The sequence below is a fragment of the Copadichromis virginalis genome, linkage group LG15, assembly GCF_057382275.1.
Source record: "Copadichromis virginalis isolate Kocher_CV1m ecotype Utaka linkage group LG15, C_Virginalis_male_GT1.1, whole genome shotgun sequence".
Lineage (NCBI taxonomy): Eukaryota > Metazoa > Chordata > Actinopteri > Cichliformes > Cichlidae > Copadichromis > Copadichromis virginalis.
In genome coordinates this window covers 20,537,758-20,565,519 of record NC_140632.1, presented here as the reverse complement: position 1 = coordinate 20,565,519, position 27,762 = coordinate 20,537,758, and the positions used below count along the sequence as shown (strand labels likewise).

The 27,762-nt window shown below is 40.5% G+C and overlaps 2 protein-coding genes across 2 annotated transcripts in view; one reads left to right on the top strand and one right to left on the bottom strand.

The window, feature by feature from the left end:
• The first annotated feature begins 842 nt into the window (after positions 1-842).
• Positions 843-9,932, top strand: unc93a (unc-93 homolog A). The gene is made up of 8 exons (XM_085432382.1): positions 843-1,173; positions 3,808-3,989; positions 4,177-4,406; positions 6,720-6,845; positions 6,999-7,210; positions 7,995-8,130; positions 8,251-8,382; positions 9,134-9,932. Exons 1-8 carry the CDS (start codon positions 1,084-1,086, stop codon positions 9,418-9,420), a joined length of 1,395 nt encoding a protein of 464 aa, XP_085288508.1. The 5' UTR covers positions 843-1,083; the 3' UTR covers positions 9,421-9,932.
• A 3,862-nt stretch (positions 9,933-13,794) lies between these two features.
• Positions 13,795-27,762, bottom strand: part of ncoa1 (nuclear receptor coactivator 1) — a 106,450-nt gene continuing 92,482 nt past the window's right edge. Inside the window, exons 17-22 of the mRNA XM_085432381.1 lie at positions 27,234-27,548; positions 23,742-23,843; positions 21,464-21,884; positions 20,024-20,186; positions 19,725-19,914; positions 13,795-19,107 (exon numbers count right to left, since the gene is read on the bottom strand). Of these exons, the coding sequence (XP_085288507.1) occupies positions 18,928-19,107; positions 19,725-19,914; positions 20,024-20,186; positions 21,464-21,884; positions 23,742-23,843; positions 27,234-27,548 (1,371 nt within the window). The 3' untranslated portion in view covers positions 13,795-18,927. The remainder of the gene's footprint in view (positions 19,108-19,724; positions 19,915-20,023; positions 20,187-21,463; positions 21,885-23,741; positions 23,844-27,233; positions 27,549-27,762) is intronic.

Sequence of the window (27,762 nt, the reverse complement as noted above, 5' to 3'; positions counted from 1 at the left end):
CAATAGGCAGTGAAAAAGCTCCAGGTCTGTGCAGTGCTGTGTGTGACCTACATCTGTCCTCATTAGGCCAACACCACCCAACACTTTATCTGTAGAGATATGAAGAGTTTCAAACAGCTGTTTCTTAGAGTTGGCTCATATGATTAGTCTCAAACTGTTCCACCTGTAATCTGCCATCCCTTCTGATAGCTTTAAATAAACACCAGATAATATAGACAGAAGTTTCATTCGTCAAATCAGCCCCGACGCAGTGAAGCAGCTTTTTGACCATCACAAGTCACAAAAAACTTCACCAAAAGCTACACAAATTAAATGATCTGCGTGCACTCACTGGCTGGTTTGGAATTTATTTCTCTTTGGGTACAGCTGAGATAACAGAGGGGACTGCGGTGTCCCTGTGTTTTCTGTTTAAAAAAACAACAACAACAAGCTGTCATGCTGTGAAAAGCAAAAGATGTCTTGTACGTTCATAAAAGTAAAGAATGAGAGGTAACACACTGTAAACCTTTGCTCTGTGGTCACTGCTCCTGTATGTATGCATGGTGTAAGTACACACAAGGAGTCTGGATTCAAAATCTTAAAAGGAACTAAAAAGAAGGAGGAAGAGGGGTTGAGTGAGAAGAATGAAGCTTTAAAGTAGTAATGATCAACAATTACAGGCAAAACATGTGCGATGACTCAGAGAAAGTGCAGGATTTAAAGAAGGGCAGTCTGATATATGAGCTTGATATGTGAGCAAATTGCACCATATTTTGAGGCCAACATGATAAGAAATGCAATATATAGTTGTCTGCAAAAACATGCGTAATGCGTGGGTGTATGGGCGTATGTGTGTGACAGAAAGAGGGCTGGACTTTGTTCTCAGTTATTTCCAGTGTAAAGGTTTATCAGAAATACCTTCAGCAGTGAGCGACCTCTGACTTCACTCTGTGCAGCTGCTGCATGAAGCCACGAATCTAAAAAACAAAACAAAAAACAAAATACAAAAACCTAACAGCTTCTTTTTCTTTGTTTTTTGTTTTTAAAGGTTAATGCTCTGAGAAGGTTTTTTGTTTTGTTAAATATACTTTTAAAGAAGCAGCCATGATCAGCCGCAACTTCAAGAATGTGCTGGTGGTCTCAATTGGGTTTCTGTCCCTGTTCACGGCTTATGGAGGTCTGCAGAGTTTGCAGGTAGGTGGAAGATTTACAATTTACTGCTTGTTAAGGAGGGAAAAAAAGGAGTGATTTTTCCTTCCACAGTTGAAAGGACCAAGGAATAATTTACTTTACAAGTTTTCCATATGTCAATAATTACCGGTCATGTTTGTCAGTCAGCGCCGGATTTCATTCAATCATTATTGGAGCTTCGAAGAATGTATTCATACTAACTGACTATGAGATGTTAAATACATTGCATACCTATAGTCAACAAATGATGCCAGTAATCCATTCTGGATTAATTTGTTATTTTCTTGACTATTATATCACAACCGAACAATACAATGGTACTAACAAATATAAATATTGGTATAATATTAATGGTGCACATAGTATGCTAATAATTGTAGTTTTTTTCCTTTTCCCGGTAAAACTTCACACTCTTCACATGTATGATTAATTTGGAAAAATCTTTTCATTTCTGTATTTCCACATGCACGCATAACTCATAATATATTGATACTACTACTATCACTACTACTACTACTAATATTATAATAATGACAATCCATTCATCCATCCTCTACCAGCTGCCATAGGGCGAGAGGCACGGTACACTCTGGACACGTCGCCAGTCTGTTGAGCTCGAAAATAAAAATAAAAATAAAGACAATGAAAAAAAATGTAATTATTTTAAAATACAAATAAAAATGCAAATAAGATATGGTAATTTATTTGTAATACCACAACTGCAATTGCAATTACTGTATTAGTTGTGTAAAGTAACAGAACTTTCTTTGTATTTTTAACATAAAAATAGGATTTTCTATCTATAAAAATGATGTGAGCAAAAACCAAAACATTTCAAATTTTTATTTGTACTGTTATAAACTATAAAAACTTTCACATCCGTACATATATATCTACAAAAATTCCATATTTCTGTCGTATGTTGAGAGCTGGACAGTTTTAAAGTAAAGTGTAAATTAAACAGTTTTCTGTTTACTTTAAACATAATTATCTGTGCACACACTAGAAGTACTCTAGATAAAATTAAAAAAAACTTGACAGTTATAAGCACGTGGCATAAATCATATATATATATATATATATATATATATATATGTATATATAATTTACACTTTACTTTAAAACTGTATATATATATATATATACAGTTTTAAAGTAAAGTGTAAAATATATATATATATATATATATATATATATATATATATATATATAGTGCTCCGTGGTAATCGGAGCACTAGGTGCGGTGACTCCCAAGCTAGGCGAGTGGCTCCAGCAGATCCCGGGAATAACATCGGAGATCTCTGTCCAGAAGAGCGCAGTCCTGGGAACAGCTAGGATACTGCGCAGGACCCTCAAGCTCCCAGGCCTCTGGTAGAGGACCCGAGCTTGAAGGATAAACCGCCCGCAGGGGCGTGCTGGGTGTTTTTTTTTTAACCCTCCTGCCATCCTTTAAAAAACTCACACCCATCACCCTAGGGACCATTCTCAGCCACGCCATAAAAAGACCATATATCCATATTTTATTCCACTTTAAATTAGCCAACCTTGTAAAACTACTTCTCCCTGAAATATTCATGTAAAGTTTTAATTATATTTTCGTTGTTTTAACCCTTCAAATCCCAGTCTTATTACATGAGCGCCCTGTGTTATAAGCCCCAAAAACCAAAAAACGAAACTAAATATTTCCACAAAAAACCAGTTGAAGTAATATGTGATTGTCATTATAAGTAGGCCTTTAGATGGACCAAAGATTGGCACCAACATACATTTTGACCTGCCATTATTTTTTTTGCATTTTTTTTGCAATTTAAAAATTAAAACTTCAAGGCCCTGAGTCTTCATTGACATCCAAGAAAAGAAGAAAAAATAAAATCATATGATGATAATTTGGGGTTGAAAAATAGCGTTTATAATGGAAGTCAATGGGCAGAAAATGGTCCCCAGGGTGATGGGTGTGGGGATTTCTGCTGCTCAGCCATTTTAGGCTGATTTAAGGAATTCACACTGGAATATTAACATTGACAGATAAAAACTATCCTGTGGCAAGTTTGGTTATATTCCACTGAACACAGTGGAAATGGCAGCCATTTAACACATAGCAGTGGCACAAAAAGGTCCCAAGAAGGCAGGAAGGTTAATATATAAATATTTTATACAAATAGAATCATGAATGAAATCTAATTAACTTTCAAATCACAATCAGTGTTTACATAATATTACACCAATATTGCCACCTTTAATGATCAACTTGCTTTAAACACTGATGCTGATATTGTGTAATTATTATGTAATTATCAGTATGTAGGTCAGTGTAACAGTAATATTAATTCAAAGTGTTTCCCAAAGCTTATAAGACATAGATTGGGCTACATAGCAAAGCTGAAACATCCCTATTTATAAACAGTGCTGCATTATGTGCAATCCTTACATCACTCAAAAGTCCAAGCACGAATTTTAAACACTTATTCTGTGTGTAAATCCGCCGGCTCACTATATATAAAAATATTTTGAGCATATAAAAAAATACTCAAATTTGTCTACTTTTAGAAAAAACTGTTTTGTTTTGATTATAGTGCAGTCGACTTCATAACATTGAACCTCTGATCAACACTTCTAGTGTTTCTGCTCTCTGTGCAGAGCAGTCTGAATGCAGCGGAGGGGATGGGCGTGGCCTCTCTGAGCGTCGTCTACGCCTCCATCATCATCTCCTCCATGTTTCTCCCTCCCATCATGATCAAAAACCTGGGCTGTAAATGGACCATTGTGGTTAGCATGGCCTGCTACGTGTCCTACTCGTTGGGAAACCTCTTCCCAGGATGGTAATCAACCAGACAATCAATTAAAAACAATAAATGAATGAGGCTAATTGGGGTTCTAATTTTTTAATGTCTGTTATTAAAGATTATTTTTGTAATAGGATACCCAACTGCAACACGTCTTGTCCAATAACCTCATTGGCTAATAAAAAGTCTTGAAGCTGAGACCAAGTGTTGCTTTCTCACACAGGTACACTCTCATCCCCACCTCCGTGATCCTGGGGTTGGGTGGCTCTCCTCTGTGGTCGGCTAAATGCACCTACCTGACCATATCTGGGAACATGCAGGCCGCCAAAGACAACAAAAAAGGCTCTGACGTGATCAACTACTATTTCGGCATCTTCTTTTTCATCTTTCAGTCTTCCGCTGTTTGGGGAAACCTGATGTCTTCCCTCATCTTTGGACAGGACACAGCTATTGGTAGGCAGCAGAAAAGTGGTCACATTTTGATTAAATTGAACCAGGACTGGTTTAATTGCCTCATTAATTGTGCATTGAAAGTTGTACAATGTTAACTTTTTGGGGTTGCAGTGCGCAGTTTTATTTGTTTATACCAGTAAGTTTAATTCCTCAGTAGTAAGCTTGAAAACAGCGTGCAACACTTTGCACATTTTCCTTATTTATCATTGAAATGTTGTACGTGTGCAGTGGGGTTTCAAGTATTTGAAAGTATTATTTATGAAGTATTTTCTCTCATTCGATGGGCAAGCCTATCGGCATTGCTCCATATACAAAGCCTGCAGTATTAAACCGCCATTACAAATAACAAATGACATGTTTCTATTAAAAAACAAACACAGCTTTGCTATTTTTTTTCTCAGAGCTGAACCATAGACCATATATAAAGGATAGACGTCACTACAGTGACATCTCCCTCTGGCTTTGGACTGGAAATTATTTCTAGAGACTCTGACATGTTACTAAATCACGGCACCTACAGCAGCTGATCCACTGTGCACAGCCGCTTAAATGCCACTGCTGATTAGGTAACACATCGGAGACACGGTGTACCTCAAAGTCTGTTACTCTACCTTTTTTTTTTCAAGGAAATAAAAAACAGGTTTCACTAAAGTGACCCTTTCAGTATACTGTTCAAAACCGCTTGTGATTGTCCTTTAATGTGACTCATGCAAAGCTACTATAAGAGAGTTCAGGAATAAAAAAAATACTGGAAATGAGTGAAGATTTTCACTGATGTAACATTTAGGAGTGTAAGGAGAAGAGGCAGCTTAGCAACAAATGTTAGCCTGGTGATTGGCTTGACTTACAATCATTAAAAATCACAATTTACAGTGATAAACAAACAAACAAACAAACAAACAAACAAACAAAAAATTGGGTCACCACAGCAGGTAGCCCTGCATATCTGAGTTTTACACTAGCAAGTCTTTTCTTCAGGTACTTGTGTATAAACTCAGTTTGTGTCGAGGCTGCTGCGCCTGCAAGAAACAGTCAAAGCCCTCAAAACTTGTTTGACTTTTAGAGTTTAAAAAGATGTAAAAGCAGGTTTAAAAATCTTTTACAAACTCAGATTTGACAAGTTTAGCTTAAGTAGGGTGACCATATTTTAATTTCCAAAAAAGAGGACACTTGGCTCAGTCGTGAAAAACTTGCTTAAAGAAACATAGTTAACATATTAAAACGATGCCTTGTGTTGCTGCCAGCTTCAGCTCATCACTGAACAAGGTCCAATCATTTTATGGTTCAATTTAAGGACAGTATGAGAAAAGGTGTGTTTAAAGTTCCCAGGTATGCAGTATGTTACTTTATGGCGTCAATACTCTCTGCTTATCAGTTTAAAAGGAGACTTTCTTGGAAGAATGACTCCACAGAGACATTTATTTCAGTTTTATTTCCGTCTTACTTTGGGACACTGTTTAGATACAAACGTTTTTAAACGAAACTATCAGCAACAAAATCTTTATAGTTTTACAGTTTAAACGTGCTGATCGACTAAAATAAGTAAACTTGGCCGTTCTACCAACAATTTTCAACAGAATTCTCATCGATATGACAATTCCAAGTGTCCAGTACAATCCAACACACTTCCAGTACAAAAAATTGAGAGATTTTTTGTAACATTGGTATTTTAGGGACACTGGACTGAGTTAGATCAAATAAAAAAGTAAAGATTTTAGTGTCTGAGCCCTGCAAACAAATAAGGAAAAAAGTTAAAGAAAACAGGGATATACTGACTCCAAACAAAACATGAATCAAAGGGGGGCGTGAGGAACAAGAGGAGGACAAACTGAGTGCAAACAGACAATCTGACAGCTGACAAGGCTGCATATGCAGAATGAACCAGTGAGCGTGGGTCAGACATTCACCTTTTTCTAGCGCCGTCTCCTTGACCTTGGTAGAAAACATCACAAGGTCAAGAAAAGGCGTGACTGTGATGTTTCAAGGGCTACAGTGAGCGTGTAAAAGCTGGGCTATAAAATGTGCCTCTTACTTCACCCGCACGTGTTCTTAGCATGCGCGGCACATAAACAAGGAAAACGTGATTTTACGGTCACGCTTCAGCTGTGGGTTTAAATTTAACAGCTGCCTTAAAGAGCTTTACATTGTAAGGTAACACTGAATCATCCTTGATGAACAGAAAGGGCGAATATTATTATTATTTTTAGCAAAGTGCAAACAAAACAAAAACCGCAACTGTATCATGTTTCTCTCTGCATTCTTTCTGTTGGTCGTGATATATTCGCTTAAACAAATTGTATATTTATCTGACAGTTGACATCCCACAGGAGCAGCTGGAAAGCTGTGGAGCAGCCGACTGCGGCCTTAATGTCACTGCTTATGGGAACACCACAAGGCCTGAGCAGAAACTGGTGTGGACGCTCGTCGGAAGCTACATCGGTAAAGTTTCCAATCACCTGAATGAGGGTGTTAGCTAATCAGTAATCAGCCAAACTTTGAAGCAAAGAAATTATATAACCACACAACCGCTCGCGAAGGTGCGACTAACATATTGCAGCTGTCTTCTGAATCACTGTTCTTTGTGTGTGGCAGGCGTGGGTGTGCTGGCCATCCTGATCGTGGCCGTGTTTCTGGACAACATCGACCGTGAGCAGGCCAGCGAGTTTCGTGGCAGCCAGCAGCCGTTTTGCCACACGTTCTTGGCAACATTCAGGCTCCTGAAGGACTGGAGGCTGGTGACGCTCATCCCACTCACCATGTACAGCGGCTTTGAACAGAGCTTCCTTTCAGGGGAGTACACCAAGGTAAGGACTGCTCCAAAAGATGAAGGCTTTCAGGTGTTAGTGCAGTTTTCATTAAGTCATATAGTTAAATAAAAGGATTTGATATATTAGCCTAATTTTTTTTAGATCTTTTCATTATTAGCGCAGTACAGCTTGACTTAGGGGGGGTCATATATTGATGGAAAACCAGAAGGGGTGTGAAGGGAGGTGTGGTCCCACTCCTGAATACAGATACATTATCTCCAATTAACTGAAGTCAGCAACACTGACCTGGGTTGGGGTCTGACTTTGATTGTGCACGTTGATTCTTTTCTTTTTTAACCATTTAGTTGTAGATTTGCTTCTGTCCTTGGCATTATTGGTCCGTTGCATGACACAATTTCAGCCTAGTTTATCTGTCAGGTAGATGCCATCACATTTGACTCAAGAGTACTTCAGTATACATGACTGCGTTGTGCCCAGGTCCTGTGTCTGCAAAACAAGCCAGAATCATTACCACTCCACCACCGTGCTTCACATTTCGTATGAGGTGTTTGTGCTGATGTTTTGTATTTGGTTTTCACCAAACGTGATAGCGGACATTATGCCCAAAGGTTTCCTCTTTGGTTTCATCTCTCCAAAGAACATCGTTCCAGAAGCCTTGTAGTTTGTTCTGATGCTAATTTGCCCTGGGAAAGCCATTCATTCCTCTGAACTAACACTTCTTTGAAAACAGCCCACTGCTTATCCAGGTGTTACCAATTTTGTCAACAGCAATAATGATAAGACGTGAGGCCTTATAAATGTCTGCTGTGTTTCTTCGCAGAACTATGTGACTTGTGCTTTGGGGATCCATTATGTTGGTTTTGTAATGATGTGTTTTGGAGCTTCCAATTCCCTTTGTTCAATATTCTTTGGGAGACTCGCCCAGCACACTGGAAGAGCTCCACTCTTTGCCCTGGGTATAACCTTTTTAACAAAATACAATAATTAAAGACCGTTCACTGCTGTTTTTGTTTTGTTGTTGATGTTTGTATTAATACATTTCGTGCCTCTTTTCTTATTTTCCTTTCCACTTTCAGCTGCACTGACGAACTTGAGCTGCATCATTGCTCTTTTGTACTGGAGGCCTCATCGTGACCAGCTTGTTGTGTTTTTTGTGTTTCCTGCTCTGTGGGGTTTGTCAGATGCTATCTGGCAAACCCAGACTAATGGTAAGAAACCCAATCAGCCCACCTGAGGCAACTAACAGGTACACCCAGAAATTAGGATTTTTTTTAGTTAAAAAAACTCAAATTTAAGCTTAAAATGAGCAAGAATCTAGCTGATCTCCCCTTCAAGATAACATGCTGTTGCTGGCTCTCCCCTGAGATGCTGCTTTGCAGTGTGCACTCTGAAACCGTGAACCTTAAACCAGTGTAAACTAAATTTTCTGTGGAGACAGAGATGGTAACAAAAGGAACTTTAAAATTCCTTCAGTATGACTCACAAGCGTGACTTACCAGGAAAGTGTTTACAGGCTCAGTCAGAAGGTGGTTTTCCTCGAGACTTTCATAGGATTTAAAGTCCTTCTGCACACACAGGTTACGCCCCCTGTTGGCTATTTAAAACACTGTATGTTGTCTTTGCTCTTCAGACATAGAAACTAAATCCATTGTTATAAGTGCCATAAGGGTCATTACTCAAAAAAAGTAAAGTGTTAAATAAAACGTGTTATTTTTCTTAAATGTAACGCAGTAAATTACTTAATTACTCATTGGAGACAGTAATTTGTTACATTACCCCGGCGTTACTCTGTAACATGACCTGACGACACAGGAGTTTAAAACCAGTCCAAAAAGACATTTACAGCTGCAGAAGCAATTGCAGGTAGAAATAAAGGCCATAAGCCTTACTGGCAGTCACTACCTTTATTACCTGGACTTAATTACCTTCTCTTGGCGCACCTACCCCCTTGTCTCACAGCTCTTTACGGCATCCTCTTCCCGCGGGAAAAAGAGGCGGCGTTTGCAAACTACCGGATGTGGGAGTCGTTGGGTTTTGTCATCGCCTTCGCCTACAGCACGTTCTTATGCCTGGAGTATAAACTGTACATCGTGCTGGCCGTGCTGGTGGTCACCGCCATCACTTACCCGATAGTGGAGTACCATGAACACAAGCATCCAACGAAACCCATTCAAGAAGGAGACTACCAAAATCACAAAGAAGTCATCAAAGCAAGTGACGACATCGTCTGCCAGACACACTTGTAGAGACACAAAGTGCAGCATGCCTCCTGTTGAATGAATGTCATTGTAAACGCATGATGTGATTGTAGAGGTGCAGTAAGCAATAAGCCCACGTCTGTTGAACTTTACCAGACATTGACTTTGCTCTTTTCTTCCTTGTGGTAAAGCAACACAAACTGTAATGTCTTGCTTTTAAAAAAAAAAAAAACTTAATTTTTTTTAATAAGGCCAGCTTTGTTTGAAACATTTTGTTTGGTTGGCACTGTACTGTTGTCATCATTCACGTGCTTCAGTCTTCAGTATCTATGTCGGCTAAATGTTGAGCAATGTGTGCGTGCAATCTTATCCACTTTATTTTACTGCCTTTTTCTATTGTCATTTACGGCTGCTGTGTGACCAGGATGTGACCAGTGATCGCACACAGAGCAGTATCATTCCCTGTTTTCGTAAGCTATTCTACTATATACCGCGATTAAGTGAAATCATACCTGTGAGATGTTTGAAAAATACCAGATTAAATTGTTATTTTAACAGTTGCCAATGTTGTAAAGTTCATATAACTTTGTAGACGTTAAGGAAGAAATAGGACAGAGAGATGTTGCCACATAAACAGCATTCAACACAACACTCACTGATTCATTAGAGTGAGCTGGATGAAATGGTCAACGACCACTGTCAGCCCCTGAGGTCCTGGAGAGACTAAAGTCCAGCACAGAAGCTCTGCAATCAGCCTGGCCTGTGATGGGTTGATCATATATGGACAGTTTGGGTATTTAGAGACAAGAGCTCACTAGAAACTAGCAACTTATCACACGGCTAACAAAAAAGAGCCAACCTTTCATGTTCCCACAGCCAGTTGAGAATCACCAGTTAACCTTATATGCATGTTTCTGGACTATGGCAGGAAGCCACAGTGCACCTGCAGGTTCTAACTACAGACTGAACATTGCTTTCTGATCTGCACCCTCTCAGTCCACTGAGCACAGTGGTGCTGGTGTTCCAGTTCAAGGCAAAATTGAGCTTTGGTAATTCCTGAACAACCTAACCAATTTCCTTTTATCTGAGGGTTTTCTTTCACACCTTAGCAAGGTGGTCACACATCTGAATAAATTTCGTACAGTTTTTTCTAAACTGGTGATGCTGGATTCTGCAGTCAATTAGAAATGGTTCCAAGAAACGTTCCTAACTGGTGTAAATCTACATTTCTAATTCTTAGATCCCCACAGAGTCCCTTGGATTTTGAAAACAGTCGTTGGACTGAACATATACTTTTTATGCTGGTAAAGAGAAACTACCAGTCATAGTCAAATATTATCTCTAACGAGAATAGACCTTGACCAAACTAAAAAACACATTGTAGAACCCCCTGCACTACTTATTAAAATGTGTATACATTTGACCCTGTGGGTTTATTTTGGATTTTCTCCAAACTTGTGTGAACAATTCTTGTATTTTTAGGCCATTAAAGATATATGCTGTACTATAATTTCACCCTGGAAAAAGTTACGACATTCACGTCCACGATGTGTCTATGTAAACTTGAAGACGACCGTCTTGTAACGAGTAACATGATACCATTGTTACCAAACTATAAGTGGGGCTCAGAATTAGAAAACCATATTCATTCTTCCTGTCACAATGCTAAAAAACTCTTTGTTTCCATTAAATGCACAGTGGTTCATTAGTGTAGCTGGTAGTATGGGCTAATAAACAAGACCATCATCTGCAAACTGGTTTAGCAAAATCTCAGAAACAACCTTCCAATTTCTGGGAGATAAAGAACATACAGGAGTGACACGCTGCATTTCAAATGGTGCTTTTATTGCAATGTGTTGCATTCCCACATTCATAGATGTTATAGATTTGTTAGTCAAAGCATCATTTCCTCAAGGTTGGCATCCTCACCTTGGAAAAAAAGCAGAGGGATCAAATGCACGAGGTGTTTGTGTTTTGAGTGTAGTAGAGAAGTGTGTGTGTGTGTGTGTAAACTTGAGCAGCCACGAACATATGAATGAACAAACCTCCAAATTTTAGACTTCCAGTAGATGCAAATAGAGTTTTTAATTGTCAAACAAACAAAAACAAAAAAAAAAAAAGAAAGAAAAGAAAGTTTTGTTTGTCTGTTAGCCTACAGGGCTCTCACTCCCTGCAGGGACTGGACCCGGCCTGAGACTGATTGTCTACAACATTCCAAAGAAAAGGTAGATTTCTTTATATTCACGTTACACACCTGAAGAGGAGGGTTGAGGGGCATTAAAAGAGACAAAGAGAGAAGAAGAGGAGAAAATATAACATGCATAAAATTCTCCCAGATGAACATTGTCACTCATATTGTCTTGTAATAGCTGCTCCGATGCCTCTTTAAAAACAAACTTTACATGAGTGTAATATACAAAACTGGACAAAATGAGTAAAATGTATAATATATATTTATATATATATATATATATATTTATTTATATTAATTTGTACAAGGGAGAAAGTGGAACCTTGGTCTTTATTTTAACTGAATTCTCCAGAGAAAGCATCAACGCCCCCAAAACAACAGAGTGGTGAGTAAATTACAAGCCTATGAACCATGTCCAACCTCAGAACCAATAAGGCAGCGCTTACAATACCTGACAGCTGATAGCGTGGTAGTTTTTTTTTTTAAAGTTTTGAACACCTCCATTAGGAATGAGTTGGAGTTATAAAAACTACAGGCAGTCTTGGACCTGGTTTCCATTGAACCACCAACTCAGTAGGTAGAATTACACGGCAGAAGGTGGGACCATTTCCATGAGAAGGAAATAACAGGAGACATATTTACTAGGAATTTCTTGTGGTAGCCTCTCCCATCGGTTTGGGATCAGGAATCTTGCTATCTCAGGATAAGGCTCACACAGGACTAGAGGAGAGCTGGAAAACTGCTGGCAACCACCAATTGCTGGGTGGGGGTAGTATTCCCCAACTGGGTGGTGAGTGATTGGTGGAGATTTGCACCAAAAACTTGCTCATAGTTTACATGGAAGACATAGACTTGTCTACAACCGACTGAGAGAGCAGTAGTGAAACATGAAAACATGCAGCACAAGCCGGAAACGGAACGCTTGCCTTGAAATTAAAAGCTGCACCTTACCACTGCAACCACCATGTTTCAAAAGGTGCAACTTTTACTTTGAAGGCAAAGGTCTGCGTTGCTGGTTTGTGTTGCACTCGTCACAGTTTCACTAACTTTTTGGTGAGTAGTTCAAGTCTTCCATGCAAATTACATGCGACTGCAACAATCTGGTAGCAATCAAAGTAATTGCAAGGTTTTCGGTGCAGTAACACATACAGCGACTTACACCTCCACAAACCACCTGCCAAACAGCTGGGGAGTAAAGATTTTTCCCTAGCAACCTGTGGTTGTCAGGGTGTCACCAACCGGTCTCTAGGCCTGTATAACTGAGGCTTCAGGCACCTGAACTGTTTTGGTGGAAAAGAGGTACAAGTGGTGCACAAATGTTGGACCGATGATGAGTGAGAACACGTATAAGCTGATAAAAGCCTACTTTTGCTTTGTGGAATAAAATGTTAAAGGTCGTGAACTTGGCTACCCACACCAGACATTAGACGGAACCTGCTAAATACTTAACATCAGGCAGCACAAAAAACATGAGGCAAGCAAAACACGAGGGACAGTTAGCGTGCTGTCATTTATGTCAGGTCACCACTGTGGCTTAGACAGAAAACACAGCTGCATTAATGACACCTATAAAGCAGTGAAGAGAAAAAAAAAGGAAAGCGAATGGCAAAGAGTTTGGCGAAAGCGGTCATGAGCAGGAATGTTGTGCGAATTGAGCTGAGGGAGGTTTTTAACAGTACGCCTGGGGATGGACGTCACCTGAAGACGATTAGCATAGTATTCACACTGAGGATCGGTCGGTGCAAGTCAGAGAAAGACACAGACAGGATTTTTTTGGGATAATGGGTATCCACTACGGGCAAGTTCTTCACAAAGAACCTGAGAAGTTGTTTAGGTTCAAATTAAAGTACTAAGACTAACTCTTCTCGGTACATTCAGGGGACACGTCCTATCTCTGAATACTGATCTGATTGAGACAGTTACTGATGGCCTTTTCACTCCAAGTAAATCTGATATAAAGTGCAAAATTAGATTGTATTTGCAAATTCCTGGAATAATCTGATTAAACGTCTACGTGTGTAAAAAAGTCATTTCTTTATACAGTATTTTTTTTTATAAAGTTGAAAAAAGGTTTTTAAAAAAACCCTGGTTAACAAGGTTATTACTGTTAAACAGCAGAAAGTATATACACGAGGCACCTCAAGTTTGGTATAAAGTATTCAGTTGATGGAAAACCAAAAACCAAAAAGAAGAAGTGAAGGTCATCAGATATCGAGTGGGCTTTTTAAAAATTATTTTGTTGTGACTGTAAATATCTATTAAATGAAATGCTCCAGTGTTAACTCTACAAGGTGAGGAAATGCTTGTTTCAGTAAGGTGCATAGCTAAGGGTTGCAATGTTTTTTTTTTTCTCTTCCTGTAAACGAGTGATAGCACTTCAGGCTCAAAAGACCTCAATGGCAAAAAGTGGAGACGTCTCGAAAAACTGACCTAACTTTGGGACATCACACAGCTCGCTGCTGATAGGCCACAGGAGGGACGAACACGCAGAGCAGCAGCAGAGAAATCCAAATAAAGGGGGCCGCTACATTATGTTGTGTCCAGTGATGATGAGGTTTGCATATGAGTCCATGAAACGTGTTGAAGCTTTGGTCATTTACTACCGATGAATGCAAGAAGAAGAAAGGCTACATCAGTCAGACAGAAAGAAATAAAACATCCAGCTCAACTGGGCAATGCTTCTCCATAAAACCAAGGCTCCACTCTCCCAGATCTGCTTAAACTTCTGACAACAGAGAAAATTAAATAATATGGCCTTTTTTTTTTTTTTTTTTTTAAATTAACCCGTACAAAAAGCCAGTCCACACTGCTTCTCTCTCAGTAAAATCACATTCAGCAGTCGCTAAAACCATTCTCTGGCATAGTCATCTGAAACACCCACAGGTACTGTGCAGGGTTGAAAAGAGTCGAAGAAGAAGAAGAAGAAGGAGAGAATCATATAGGACATCTTCCATCTTAGAGAACACCAGATATACAGTATTAATCACACATACATACACACTCACTGATAGTCATATACATACATACATCATCAGAAATTTAAAAAAAAAAAAAAAAAAGGTAGAAAATCAAATCAAATAAAAATGTGACGGAGGCGAGTAGTTATTTACCACAAACTCGGAGCACTACTTTTTTTGATTCTGAACAAATACATATTCACATTTCTCTGTTATATACACATCATGTTGACATCTTGAAACCAACGTTACAAAAGAACCTAACCTGGTACCTGTTACTTGTAGTGATGACGGAGGGAGACTAGGTAAAGGAAGCAAAGGAGGGACTGTCGTTTCCACTGAATGGCTGTTGCATATAAAACCTTACCCTGGATGTATTTGGCATATATTTTTCCTTCTATTTTTCTTTATTTGCAGGTTAAGCTGACAGCTGCTGCTGAGTTTCTGCAATGAACAGGGTTGGAGAGGAAACCACTTCCATAGGAATGCCTATTTCATGCAGGAAAGTGAAAGGAGGAAGGCTGACACTGACAGAAACCTTTCAGAGAGGTGCGTCCTCCCACTTTGTGCAACTTCTGCCGTCCAAACAGTGGCGCAGGACTGTCAGGCGACTGCATTCAAACAATTCTCTAGAAAACACTCCTTGAGGGGGTCTAAAAGGGTTTTAAAATGGTCTGAGGCTTGAGGTGGGGCTGAGATATGTTCTTGCCTTCAGTTTCCCCCTGAATTCCTGATTGATAACGGTGGCAGAGAAATGATTCAGTTTGGAGGTCAAACATTCAAATAATTGAGCCGGAGCTCCTTACTACAGTAACCCACAAGGATGATCATGAATTCAGGCATTTATAAAAAGTCATCAATTAACTCCATTCCTCCAGAATCTGGGAAACTTTCTTGCCTTCCCCTGCTTTGACAAAGAGTTTGGAGGTAGTACGTTTTTAACTGCTTGTGGACTGCGATGCAGTTCAAAGGACCGAAAAAATCCTCAAAAATTAGATAAGCGACACATAAGGAGTTTGAAAATTCGGACTTTTTTGATCAATTACATTATTTACAAAACAAAAGCAACAAAAATTTGCTGGTGAGTTTTTGCCACTTTTTGCCCCCACTGTTGTATTTGGTACACTGCTTTAATTTTACATACAAGTTACTTTTATTTCTTATTCTGGGACAAATCCATCAGATTTAACGATTAGTAGTCGATGATAACCAAGTGCTATGTTTGCTTCTTCTTGATTTATGAAAGAAGACTTGTTAGCATGATTTTAAAATAAATCCATATAAAAATAGAAAGAAATCCTCTCTATACTGGAGGTGTTTTTGCATTTACTTCCGGAGCCACTGTTTGGACGCACACTGCATGATTCTGCACACAAATAACACGTCAAGATTGTCACACAGAGCGTTGCAGATGAGCACAAAGTGGTTCTCACATTATTAAACACTTCAGAAGTTGGTGGGTGGAATGTAGACCTTGCATACTATCCCTCTTTTTCTGGGTAAAACATTGCATACGGCGAAGTATCTCTGTGTAAAGACAAAGGAAAGAAGCCCTATTCCACGCGACTGCATCACCTACGTGAGCGACAAGTTTGGCAGATTGAAGACTTATTAGCTGAGTGGGTGGGTGGGTGGGTGGGGGGAGGAGTGAGCTTTATTTGAAACCTTCTCCACGGATCAAGTTTCCACGAGAGAAAGGAAGAGAAATAATAAACTGAGACCGGTTCGATCAGGGAGCACCCGATATTTGTGCTGGCGTTGAGACGTGGCAGATTTGACAGGAGGAAACTCGAATGATGCTCCCTGACAGAACGAGCCCTGCTTTTGAAAAAAAAAGAATAGAAAAAGAAAAGAAAAAGACCACTAAGTTTGGTTACACTCATTCCAAATGTTGTTTAGCATCCTCTAATTTAAACCTTTGGATAAAGGGTGTCGGACTGGAGCAAATTTAGAAAAATCATATGCATTAAGAAGTGCCTAAGCCACATATTACATGTTTATAGCTCTACAATATTTTAGTCATGTAAAGAATATTAAGAGGCAACGTCTCAGCAGGGTTTTCTCCTTCTTAAATTTCCGGTAAGGTGTAAGTAGCACATCTTAAGATTTGAATTTTGTTGTCACGAGAGGTCTGTTATCGCTGAGAGACACAGTGTCTGACTGAGCAACAGTAGTCAACAGAAAACTGTATATGAGTGTGTAGCCAGTGGAGTGAAGTCTTCATCAGGGAAACCAGAGGTGGAAGGAGAAGAGGGTTAAATCCCTCGTAAAAAAAAATAAAAAAATAATAATAATAAAGATTCCCAGGAGGTGAGGAGAAAATGAAAGGATGTTTTTGCAACTCTTCCTGTTTGGATTCAAATTCATGACAGCTTTAAATCAATTATCCATCACATCGTTGTTAGGAACTTCTATCACTAAAGCCTCTACTTAAATGTCATTATATAGGAACAATATCCAAAAGCGTGCCGTTTTCTGCGGCTCACAGCAAAGAGCCCGGTTTCAGTTTATCATTATGCTTTGTTTTTTTATACAATGGTTACAACACATGTACTGTCTGAAAAGTTTTTCTGAAAGTATTGTACATACATAAGAATAAAAAAAGAGGAGAAAGCAAGAAAGATGGCTAACTAGCTCCCTGGTTACAACAAGAGAGAAAGCAGAGCAATCAAACCCATTTTTTTTAAAGTGTGGCTGCATGTAGTGCTGACTGGGACGCCAAAGGGAGCGAGATCTACCTTTTTAATAAAAAAAAAAATAATTCTTCAAAAACCAAATCGCTTAAAAGTTTCACATTTTAGAAGCTGGAATAACGTCTTCCTCCTCCACCACAACATGTAGCTGTGTTACAATATCATGATGCCGAAAAAACAATCTAAAAAAAAAGAAAGAAAGAAAACCTGGATCGAATCACATTATAATATATATGTTTTGCTTTTCTGAGTAATCAATTAATTACATTTGTTTTTTTCTTTGTTTTTTCTCATTTTTTTTCTTAAAGGAAAGCAGTTACAAGAGTGAGCTCATCCCCAAGTCTTTGTCCTTCTGTACTGTACAATACTACCTGCCTGCATGGTGCACATGGCAAACAACACTGATAGGCTGAGAGATAGCATGAAGATACACAGAGAGAGAAAGAGAGAGAACCCAACGGGGCTCTGTATTCACAGCTGCTGAGGTGAGGGGTAAAATGTGACGGACAGACAGTTAAATAATCATAACAGTCCTTTTTTCTTATACTTTGAGAAAAATAAAAATAAAACCTCCTCCCAGGGGAGGAAGACACGTAAAGTTCCAAACTGAGCAGCATCCTGTCTGTCTCCCATCCATCCATCCATCCATCCATCCTGGCTGTTGTCAAAGCTTGTTCTGATGATCGTGAAGATGATGATGATGATGACGGCGAGAGCAGAAGTTTAAAACAAACAAACAAACAAACAAAAAAAAAAACAATCCCCAATCCAACCCAAAACACAAACAAAAAAATAATGATGTAATAGAATAATATGTTGAAGAAGTAGAAGTAGAAGAAGAAGAAGCAGAGCTTGGGAAAAACTCAAACTTCCACCAGGCACCGTAGCTGATAGAGAGAGACAGTCACAGAACCAGCTGATACTGAGCTTCTATCCCACAATGCCACAGAGGTCTGAAACCTTAACATTCCCACATCGCTGAGAGACAGGCAGAGAAAAAACAAAACAAAAACAACAACAAACAAACAAACAAAAATAAAAGCCAGAGGTGCTGCTGTGTGGGATAATCCCAACACTTTAAAAACACTGAGCCCAGCTGTATGCTGCAACTCATGCTCCCGAGATGCGCTGCTGCTGCTGCTTGCTGTTTCGACGGCCTGACAGAAACCGTCCGATCAGAAAAAAACAAAAACAAACAAAACTAACAAAAACATATAAAACACAAATAAAAAGGAGGCCGGCCCTGATTTGACAGTGACAAAAACTTGGCAAAACTACAATGACGTTGCAGTTGTTTTCTTGGGTCAGGAAGCAGGAAGTAGGTCACCAAGGAATGAGCAGCAAGACAACACTGCCTTTAATAGGCTGAGGCAGACAGACAGGTTGTCAGACAGATTAGACAGGCAGGTTTAAATACACTGCTGCTCCTTCTGACTTCAGTCTTGACTTAAAATGTTCTGGGCATCAAACAACCAGCCCTGAATCCCCACCCCCACCCCTCCCCAGCACAGAAGTGGTTAGGCTGCGAAAACTCCACCGACAGCCAGACCTCTCTGAGCCTACTCTGTGGCCGTCCAAACATCCATCCGTCCGTACATCGATCCATCCAAAAGGTGAGACAGAGACAGCAATGGGTCTGGTGCACCGACCCTCCAAGGAGGAGGTGTAGAAGTGAGAAGTAGATAGAGCAGGAGAGCAGAAGAGGTGGGGGGTGTCACTCAGTGAGCAGCTGCTGGAGGAGGCTCTTCTGCTGGGCTTGGTTGTTCTGGGAGCCCTGGGGTCCGGGGCCCTTCTGGGAGGCCGCAGCTCCGATGGAGCCCTGGTTCAGGTAGGAATCACTGCCAACAAGGTTCACTGTGCACTGGACGTCCGCAAATACCTGGACCTGCTGCACCTGCAGAAACACGGGAATAAAGCGCGAGGCAATGCTTACAGAGGGAAGGAGGTCGCGAGAACCATCACTGACAGCGTCGGGAAAAGTCTAAAAGCTGTCAATCATTTTGACAGATTTGAACAGCAATGTTTGATGCAAGGGCTGTTTTGTTGCTTATTCACTACTTTGCATTGTTTATTATGCCATTTGTTGAGGCTACAAGGTGTTTTTTTTTTTTAATTATTAAAAAAAATAAAGAGGTGGTTTGTAACTTAGCAACAAGGAAGCCTCTGTAAAGGTTGGAGCCTGCACAATTAACCTAATAAGAACAAGAAAGAAACGGTGCATTTGCTGAACCTTTTTAACCTCACTAAACATTTTCAGGAGCACACGATGCAATCCAAAAAAAAAAAAAAAAAAGCAATTTAACTTGGGGCGTAAATGGAGACTGGAAGGAGAACTCTGCATCCTATGAGCATACTCTAAAGTAAAGCCACAAACTGAAACTAAGACAAAGCAAATGCAACTGGGGTGTATATCCCGATGCAAAGTAAAACAGGAAATGAAGCAGTGAAAGGTGGTCATTGGGACATGAAACTATCACAGCTGTCCAAGCTGGCAGGTTCAAAGTCACTGACCTGCTGGTCGCTGCACACTGAACCAACGTTGCTGAGGTTACTGTTGCTCATGCCAACTGACTGCCCAATGGGAGGTAATGAGCTGACGCCACTCGAGCCCCCGGCCATGGAAACGGTGATGCTCATGTTGTTATAAACCCCCTGCTGGCCAAACGGCTGCCCTGCGCTCTGTCCTGACTGACTGAACAGGCTGCAGCACAGAAAACAGTCAGAGAGGAGTTAAAACCGGCCTCACAGATTTCATTTATTAATGTTTGCAAATGTCTTTGTTCCTTATAAACTGTATGCATGCTCCTAACCTGCCCACGCTTGTTGGTTGCCAGCCTTTCATGTCGGGTGACTGGTAGCCAGTAGATGAGTTTTGCTGAAGTAGAGGACTCTGGGAGGTGGAGTTCTGAGGTGATAAAAGTGGGCTGGAGGGGCTCATCTCAGGAGCAAACGGTGGGTCTTGCTGGACCACAGCTGTAACAAAGAAAACATGGATGTTTCAAAGATGTGAAATCATAATAAATTTATGTAGGTGAATCAATTTTTAAAAGGTTTTAATGTTCTTAGGCACAAAATCAAATTCACCAACCAACAAAGAGGGTGGCAACACCTTCCGAACAGAAATGCAGACACAATCATGTGCTTAGAGCTAAATGCACAACAAAGAGCCTCTATCCAGTCACTCAATATGGAAGAGCAGCATTTCTACTCTCAGATTACTGAGGTCATCAACCTACTCCTAAGAACGAGCCCAGACACTTTTGGAGGAAGCTCATTCCTGCTGGCTGAATCTACAATTGTTGTTACCAGCACCTTCAGCTCCACCTCTTTATTCATCACAACAGATCAGTTTAGTATCCACACCAATTTTTCCTCCAATTTGTGAACAAGGTTTAAATATGTCCTCTTCAAGGAAACTTCAAATGGGGATGAATCACCGCCTTAATATGGTGAAAGGGTTTAATCCTACACCCTTGCGCTTGGTCAGGTCTTAACAGGCAAACTGGTCCAGGGTAAGGAGTGAGGGTGGAGTGTATGTTGGAAAAGACAAGAAGAACCCTGTGACCTGTCCGAGGCTACGCACACAGAGGGAGGGGGTCACCAAAGATAACCTTGAAGTCTTGCTTTTTTCGTTTGTTTGTTTGTTTTACCAGTAAGGGCCCAGCCAGTGTTAGCCTGAAAAAGCCACATGGGGCAGCGCTCCTGCAGAACTCCAGAAGGAGCTTCAAGGATCCGGTGGTTTGCAGACTGAAGTCGAAGTTGGAAGCCTTGGAAGTCTGATTCCCAGCTGGCTTTAGGGACTTGCACCTCTAAGTCTGTCAAAACTGTTGAGTGTAAAGCTTCATTATAATTGGTGTTAACCAATGGTAAACTAATAGTCAATTTAACCTCACTGTTGAACAATGGCATTATAAGTTAATTTTACCAATCAGTAGTAAAACAATCATTTATTTTTCATGTCAGTTTGTGTGATAAAAATATTTGTTTAACAATTCCCTTCATGGTCCTACTTCTAATTGCATTTAATGCAGACCACATCCTATTTCCTAAAGCTACCCCAGGTGCCTTGACCTAAACAGAAGTCATCCCCCTCCCCAAAAAAAACAAAACAAAGCAGAACAAACAAAAACCAGGTTCACACCAACATCTCTTCACCTGTCTCCACCTGTATTAATTACAAAAAGTTTTGATATTTTAAAGTGAGCCTGTCGTGGTTTAGTATTTTGGTTATTTTGCTCCCGTGAACTCACCGGACCCTCCAAACTGCTGAAACAGGCCTTGCTGCAATGAGGAGTTGACGGTGCTGTTGAACTGGCCCTGCACGCCACCCATCAACGTCTGGTTGTTCAGGGGAACTCTGCCGGGCAGCTTGTTGTCCAGAGGGCCCGCGGTAATGGGGCTGAAGTGACTTGGTGAGGTAGGAGGGTTTCCCGCCATCAGGTTGTACCCTGGTGGGAAGTTGAACTGCTGTTGCTGCTGTTGTTGAGTCGTTGTGGGGGGAGCTTTGGGGACCCTAGCAGTCCCAATGGGCCCCACGGCTCCAGTGGGAGTGCCTGCTATGTTCTGTCTCATCAGCATGACCTTCTGCTGGAATAGCTGGCGTTGGCGATGCTGGATGCTGTAGAGTTCCCGCTGACGCTGAGCCAGCATCTGGGCATTCAGCGGAGGCTGCTGAGAGGGAGTAAAAGAGCCTGTTACAGAGAACTTATTGCCCATGTTCAACCTAAATATGATAGTTAATCTTATTATCCTGAGCTGCTTTGTACAGGCTTAAGAAAGAAAATTCACCCAATTTAAAGACCAGCATAATAACCATAGCACAGAAAAAAAGCAAGTTATTAATATGATTTGAAGAAGACTGGCAGTCCTAATTTTCTTAATTTCAATCAGCTCCTGGTAGGGTTCAAAGATCTTATGTGGCTGGCACTGGCACAAAAAGCCAATACGAGACCGAAATTAAAGCCTGCATTAGGACACTTAGGCTACGTTCACACTGCAGGTCTTAATGCTCAATTCCGATTTTTTGATCAAATCCGATTTTTTTGTCTGCTCGTTCACACTACAAATAAAATGCGACAGCAAACGCGCTCTAGTGTGAACGCTCAAAGCGGCCCGCATGCGCAAAAGAAGACGTCACACACAACGCGCTCTGTTTAGACCCAGAGCAAACAATATTGTTTGACTGATGGCCCTTAATATAAAGACTTTGGACTTCATGTTTCCCAATTTTTGCTTTAAGTTATTTTGTTATTTACATAATAATGTAGATAACCTAATGATGATCCTTATTGCTGTTTTAGAGGAGCGGTGCTTCAAAGGATAGTTGCAGATTTCTGTCAGAATCTGCAGATTATACAGTACAAATAAAATGTTCACGTTTCTCCAACGTTGTCTTCCCAACAGTTTCACCGGATGGCCAGGAAGCGTTCGCGATGTCTTCTCGGGCGCTTCTCCGGCGCTGATAATTGGCGTCTGTCTTGTGTCAGTGAGGTAAAAGACGGATTTAATGCGACACGACCATTCAAACAGCAGTCGCTTTCTGAAACATCGGATATGTATCGGATTCAGTACCACATACGAAAGTGACCCAGATCGGATTTGAAAATATCAGATTTGTTCCGTTCACACTGTCATAGCGTGATCGGATATGGGTCGCATAGGGTCAAAAAAAATCGGATTTGATGCGCTTTCGCCTGCAGTGTGAACGTAGCCTTACATTCTTTTGGAGTCTCACCTGACCCCCCAAAAATCAGCTAATTATTTTGTATGATAACTTTTGTTTATTAAATAAAGTAATGCATAATTTTACCTTCACACTGTAAATATTTTCAGAGTTACAGAGGTGCGTGGAAATTCGGTGTTTTTAGTTTGCCCTTTCTTGGGCCCTCGTATCCTCGTTAAGTGCAGGAACATGAAATCTCCGGTGTGGAAAATTTAAGCTCTATTAAAAAACTGCAACCAAATTCATTTGTACCGATTGCGAGTATCTAAATCCAAAATGTTGGTGCGAAAGATACTTTTCATTTGCTTTCAAGTTTTCTCCAGTCAGGTTTTCAGAAACGGTCGAACATCCAGGGTACCCAGGCCCGTTTCGATCACTTTATATCACAGACATTAGACTGATGGAGTTTTACAGCAAACTATGATATATCTCATGATACTGATGATGAAAGTAGGTTACAGAAAAAAAACTCATGAACAAAAAGGTGTTGGGTTTACACTGTGAGATTTAGAGCCGGTATAAAACATATATGATTGCCATTTTTAACAAGAGCTTAAACAAAGCAACAAAGAATACTGTGAACTTGTTAAATTAATGGACAGAAATGCACATTATGCTTAACTGGCATGTGCAGTATATAAACAGACACACAGTTATTCATTTCTATGGCTTGAATTTCAGCACCAATATTGATTATTATCACTTTTTTTTATCTGAAAAAAATCTATAGTTAAATCCACAAAGTTCAGCCTGCTAACAAAAGCAGGGTGGTGAGTAGACAAACGCTCTCTACCACCGTGACTCACTTGCGAGGGCATTTGAGGTTGTTGCACCCCCTGACGAATCCCCATGTTCACATGCTGGGCTCCTCCTGGAAACTGATTCATCCCTGCCAGCCTGTTCTGGAGCTGCAGCAAAGAGAAAATCCCAATGAGCAGAGGTCAGACAGGTTGGACTAGACCAGAGACACGATAAGAGCAATAACAGAGAAGAAGAAATTAAATCAGAGACAAAGAAAATAACACTATTGGACAGTGTGGAGACAGAAGAGAAGAGCAGCGGGGAGAAAGAGGAGTCGAGCACTAGAGATGAGAGAGGAGAAAAAAAAGGTAAAGGGACATCGTTTTATCTCAGCTGCCTGTTATGCCTTGTCGTGGTTTCTCATAACATGGTCACAGTTTCAATAATATTTCATCTGAGTTTGAAGCTTTAAATGGAAGGTGACCTTAAAGAGACAGGAGCTAAAATGACTTATTTCAGACAGTGGAATGATCTACAGGGAGTGCAGAATTATTAGGCAAATGAGTATTTTGCCCACATCATCCTCTTCATGCATGTTGTCTTACTCCAAGCTGTATAGGCTCGAAAGCCTACTACCAATTAAGCATATTAGGTGATGTGCATCTCTGTAATGAGAAGGGGTGTGGTCTAATGACATCAACACCCTGTATCAGGTGTGCATAATTATTAGGCAACGTCCTTTCCTTTGGCAAAATGGGTCAAAAGAAGGACTTGACAGGCTCAGAAAAGTCAAAAATAGTGAGATATCTTGCAGAGGGATGCAGCGTGATCATCGAACAATCAAGCGTTTCATTCAAAATAGTCAACAGGGTCGCAAGAAGCGTGTGGAAAAACCAAGGTGCCAAATAACTGCCCATGAACTGAGAAAAGTCAAGCGTGCAGCTGCCAAGATGCCACTTGCCACCAGTTTGGCCATATTTCAGAGCTGCAACATCACTGGAGTGCCCAAAAGCACAAGGTGTGCAATACTCAGAGACATGGCCAAGGTAAGAAAGGCTGAAAGACGACCACCACTGAACAAGACACACAAGCTGAAACGTCAAGACTGGGCCAAGAAATATCTCAAGACTGGTTTTTCTAAGGTTTTATGGACTGATGAAATGAGAGTGAGTCTTGATGGGCCAGATGGATGGGCCCGTGGCTGGATTGGTAAAGGGCAGAGAGCTCCAGTCCGACTCAGACGCCAGCAAGGTGGAGGTGGAGTACTGGTTTGGGCTGGTATCATCAAAGATGAGCTTGTGGGGCCTTTTCGGGTTGAGGATGGAGTCAAGCTCAACTCCCAGTCCTACTGCCAGTTTCTGGAAGACGCCTTCTTCAAGCAGTGGTACAGGAAGAAGTCTGCATCCTTCAAGAAAAACATGATTTTCATGCAGGACAATGCTCCATCATAGGGCTGCTCAATTAATCGAATTTTAATCACGATTACGATCTGGGCTTTCAACGATCATTAAAAATGACTGAGCCGATTATTAGCCCCTCCCTCATTTATCCGCGACACCTTAAAGGCCGGTCCGTGAAAATATTGTCGGGCATAAACCGGTCCGTGGCGCAAAAAAGGTTGGAGACCGCTGATTAAGAGGACCCGAGGGAAGCTCGGAAAGCTAAGCAGAAGTTATTTGGAGAGTGACTGCCGTTGGTTGAAAAGAGAGTTTAAAAAAAAAAAAACTTCAGTGGTGTTGCACACTATTTTATATTATTTTTTTAAAGTCATTGTTAACCCTTTAAAGCCGGTCAGAGCAGCACGCTCCGTGTTGTGTAACTATTGTTAAATCCCTGTAGAACCTGAACCGTGTAAGCTAGCGCAATAATTTGTTTTGCATATGAAACCGGAGGAGTTGTACTTACATCTGATGCCATCAGCTTGTCCTCGGTCACGGTTTCGTTCCACATATAGCTTTGCAAAAATTGCATAAAAAGCGCTTGCAGGAACAAAAACATAATATTCCAGAAACACGCTTTGCCGTTCCTATCAGCTGTTCGTAACACTTCCCACAGTGAAATGATGCACATGCTGTTTTCTTTGCAAATTTGCATCATAGGATTGTTTTTTGTTTTTCCTGCAGTATATAAAAATTGCTGTATCTCCAAAATAAAACTATGAAGACACTCAAAATAAATTTCCTGTTGTTGTAAACTATTTTTTGCAACTTTATTGTATTTAAAGTTTTGAGGGATAAACCTCTTAAATTTCTCCAAGTAGAAATATATGTAAACAAAACAAAAGCGATTTTCAATTTTTTTTGTAGTTTATTGCACTTTTTTGCAATTACTATGGACTTAATGCATACATATTATTAAAATATGGGCTATAACAGTTGTATTGATGTAGCAACTTGAAATGCTCCCACAAATGGCACTACAGCATGTAAAAAAAAAAAAATATAAGCTCTGGTGGACTTGGTTCTATAGTAGGTCTTAAAGGGTTAAATAAATATCGTCAAATAATCGTGATCTCAATTTCAGTGAAAATAATCGTGATTATCATTTTTGCCATAATCGAGCAGCCCTACTCCATCACACGCGTCCAAGTACTCCACAGCGTGGCTGGCAAGAAAGGGTATAAAAGAAGAAAAACTAATGACATGGCCACCTTGTTCACCTGATCTGAACCCCATTGAGAAGCTGTGGTCCATCATCAAATGTGAGATTTACAAGGAGGGAAAACAGTACACCTCTCTGAACAGTGTCTGGGAGGCTGTGGTTGCTGCTGCACGCAATGTTGATGGTGAACAGATCAAAACACTGACAGAATCCATGGATGGCAGGCTTTTGAGTGTCCTTGCAAAGAAAGGTGGCTATATTGGTCGCTGATTTGTTTTTGTTTTGTTTTTGAATGTCAGAAATGTATATTTGTGAATGTGGAGATGTTATATTGGTTTCACTGGTAAAAATAAATAATTGAAATGGGTATATATTTGTTTTTTGTTACGTTGCCTAATAATTATGCACAGTAATAGTCACCTGCACACACAGATATCCCCCTAAAATAGCTAAAACTAAAAACAAACTAAAAACTACTTCCAAAAACATTCAACTCCAGGCCTGAAGGGCCGGTGTCCTGCAGGTTTTAGATATCCTCCTGGGTCAACACACCTGTATCAAATGATTAGTTCATTACCAGGCCTCTGGAGAACTTCAAGACATGTTGAGGAGGTAACTTAGTCATTTAAATAAGCAGTGTTGGATCAAGGACACATCTAATCCCTGCAGGACACCGGCCCTTGAGGCCTGGAGTTCTCCCAGCCCTGATCCAGGGCCTGCACAGAGGCCCATTATAAGATAACTATTTGGAACTGTTAACCATGTAAAGCTAATTTTAATAAAATTATGGAGCTGGGAATTAGCATAACAGGTCAATAAAATTCTGTGAATAAATTACACCTAAACAAAGTTCACAGTAGTTACTTAAAATGTTAGAGGCAGAAGAAAAAGAGGCGACATCATTTACAGGTTAATGAGCTGAATACACACCGGACAAACTGACTCTGTGTCCTTACCTGCTGTGGGCCTTGTAGTCTCTGCTGCAGCTGCAGGCGCAGTTGGTTCGGTGGCAGCCTGACCGGATTGCCCATCCCCTGTGGTCTGGTCATGCCTGGCCTCAGTCCCATGCCCGTCCCACCGGGGAAGGCCCCTCGAGGGGCTCCGAACCCCAGACCCTGCACCCCCACCGTGCCCAGCTCTGGAGGAAAAGGAGCTTGTGGAGCTGGTGTGAATTGGGAAGGGTAGGTGGGGAGTTTAGGGTCTATGGAAACTGGGGTGGCAGTGGGTTGCTGGGGTGGAAAATTTTGAGGTAAAGGGTCAAAGCAGCCACCCTACGAAGAGGGAAATAAAACAGGAAAAGGAAATCATTATGACGATGTTGTCTCGTAACCACCACAAAGTGTCCTTCAGTAAGATGGGGTAGGATTTTTCCAGTACTTTCTAGTCAAGTTGCTTTTTAAGTAATATGTTAGTATATCTATTTGGTCATTTAGAAGAGAAAATAAACATTCTGGAAAGTGAGAGCAATAACATACAAGATAATTA

Coding starts and splice junctions, on each gene's coding strand:
- unc93a (XM_085432382.1), top strand. CDS start 1,084: ATGATCAGCCGCAACTTCAAGAATGTGCTGGTGGTCTCAATTGGGTTT. Junction 7,211..7,994: donor TTTCAGGGGAGTACACCAAG/GTAAGGACTGCT, acceptor GTTTCTTCGCAG/AACTATGTGACTTGTGCTTT. Junction 8,131..8,250: donor AGCTCCACTCTTTGCCCTGG/GTATAACCTTTT, acceptor TTCCACTTTCAG/CTGCACTGACGAACTTGAGC.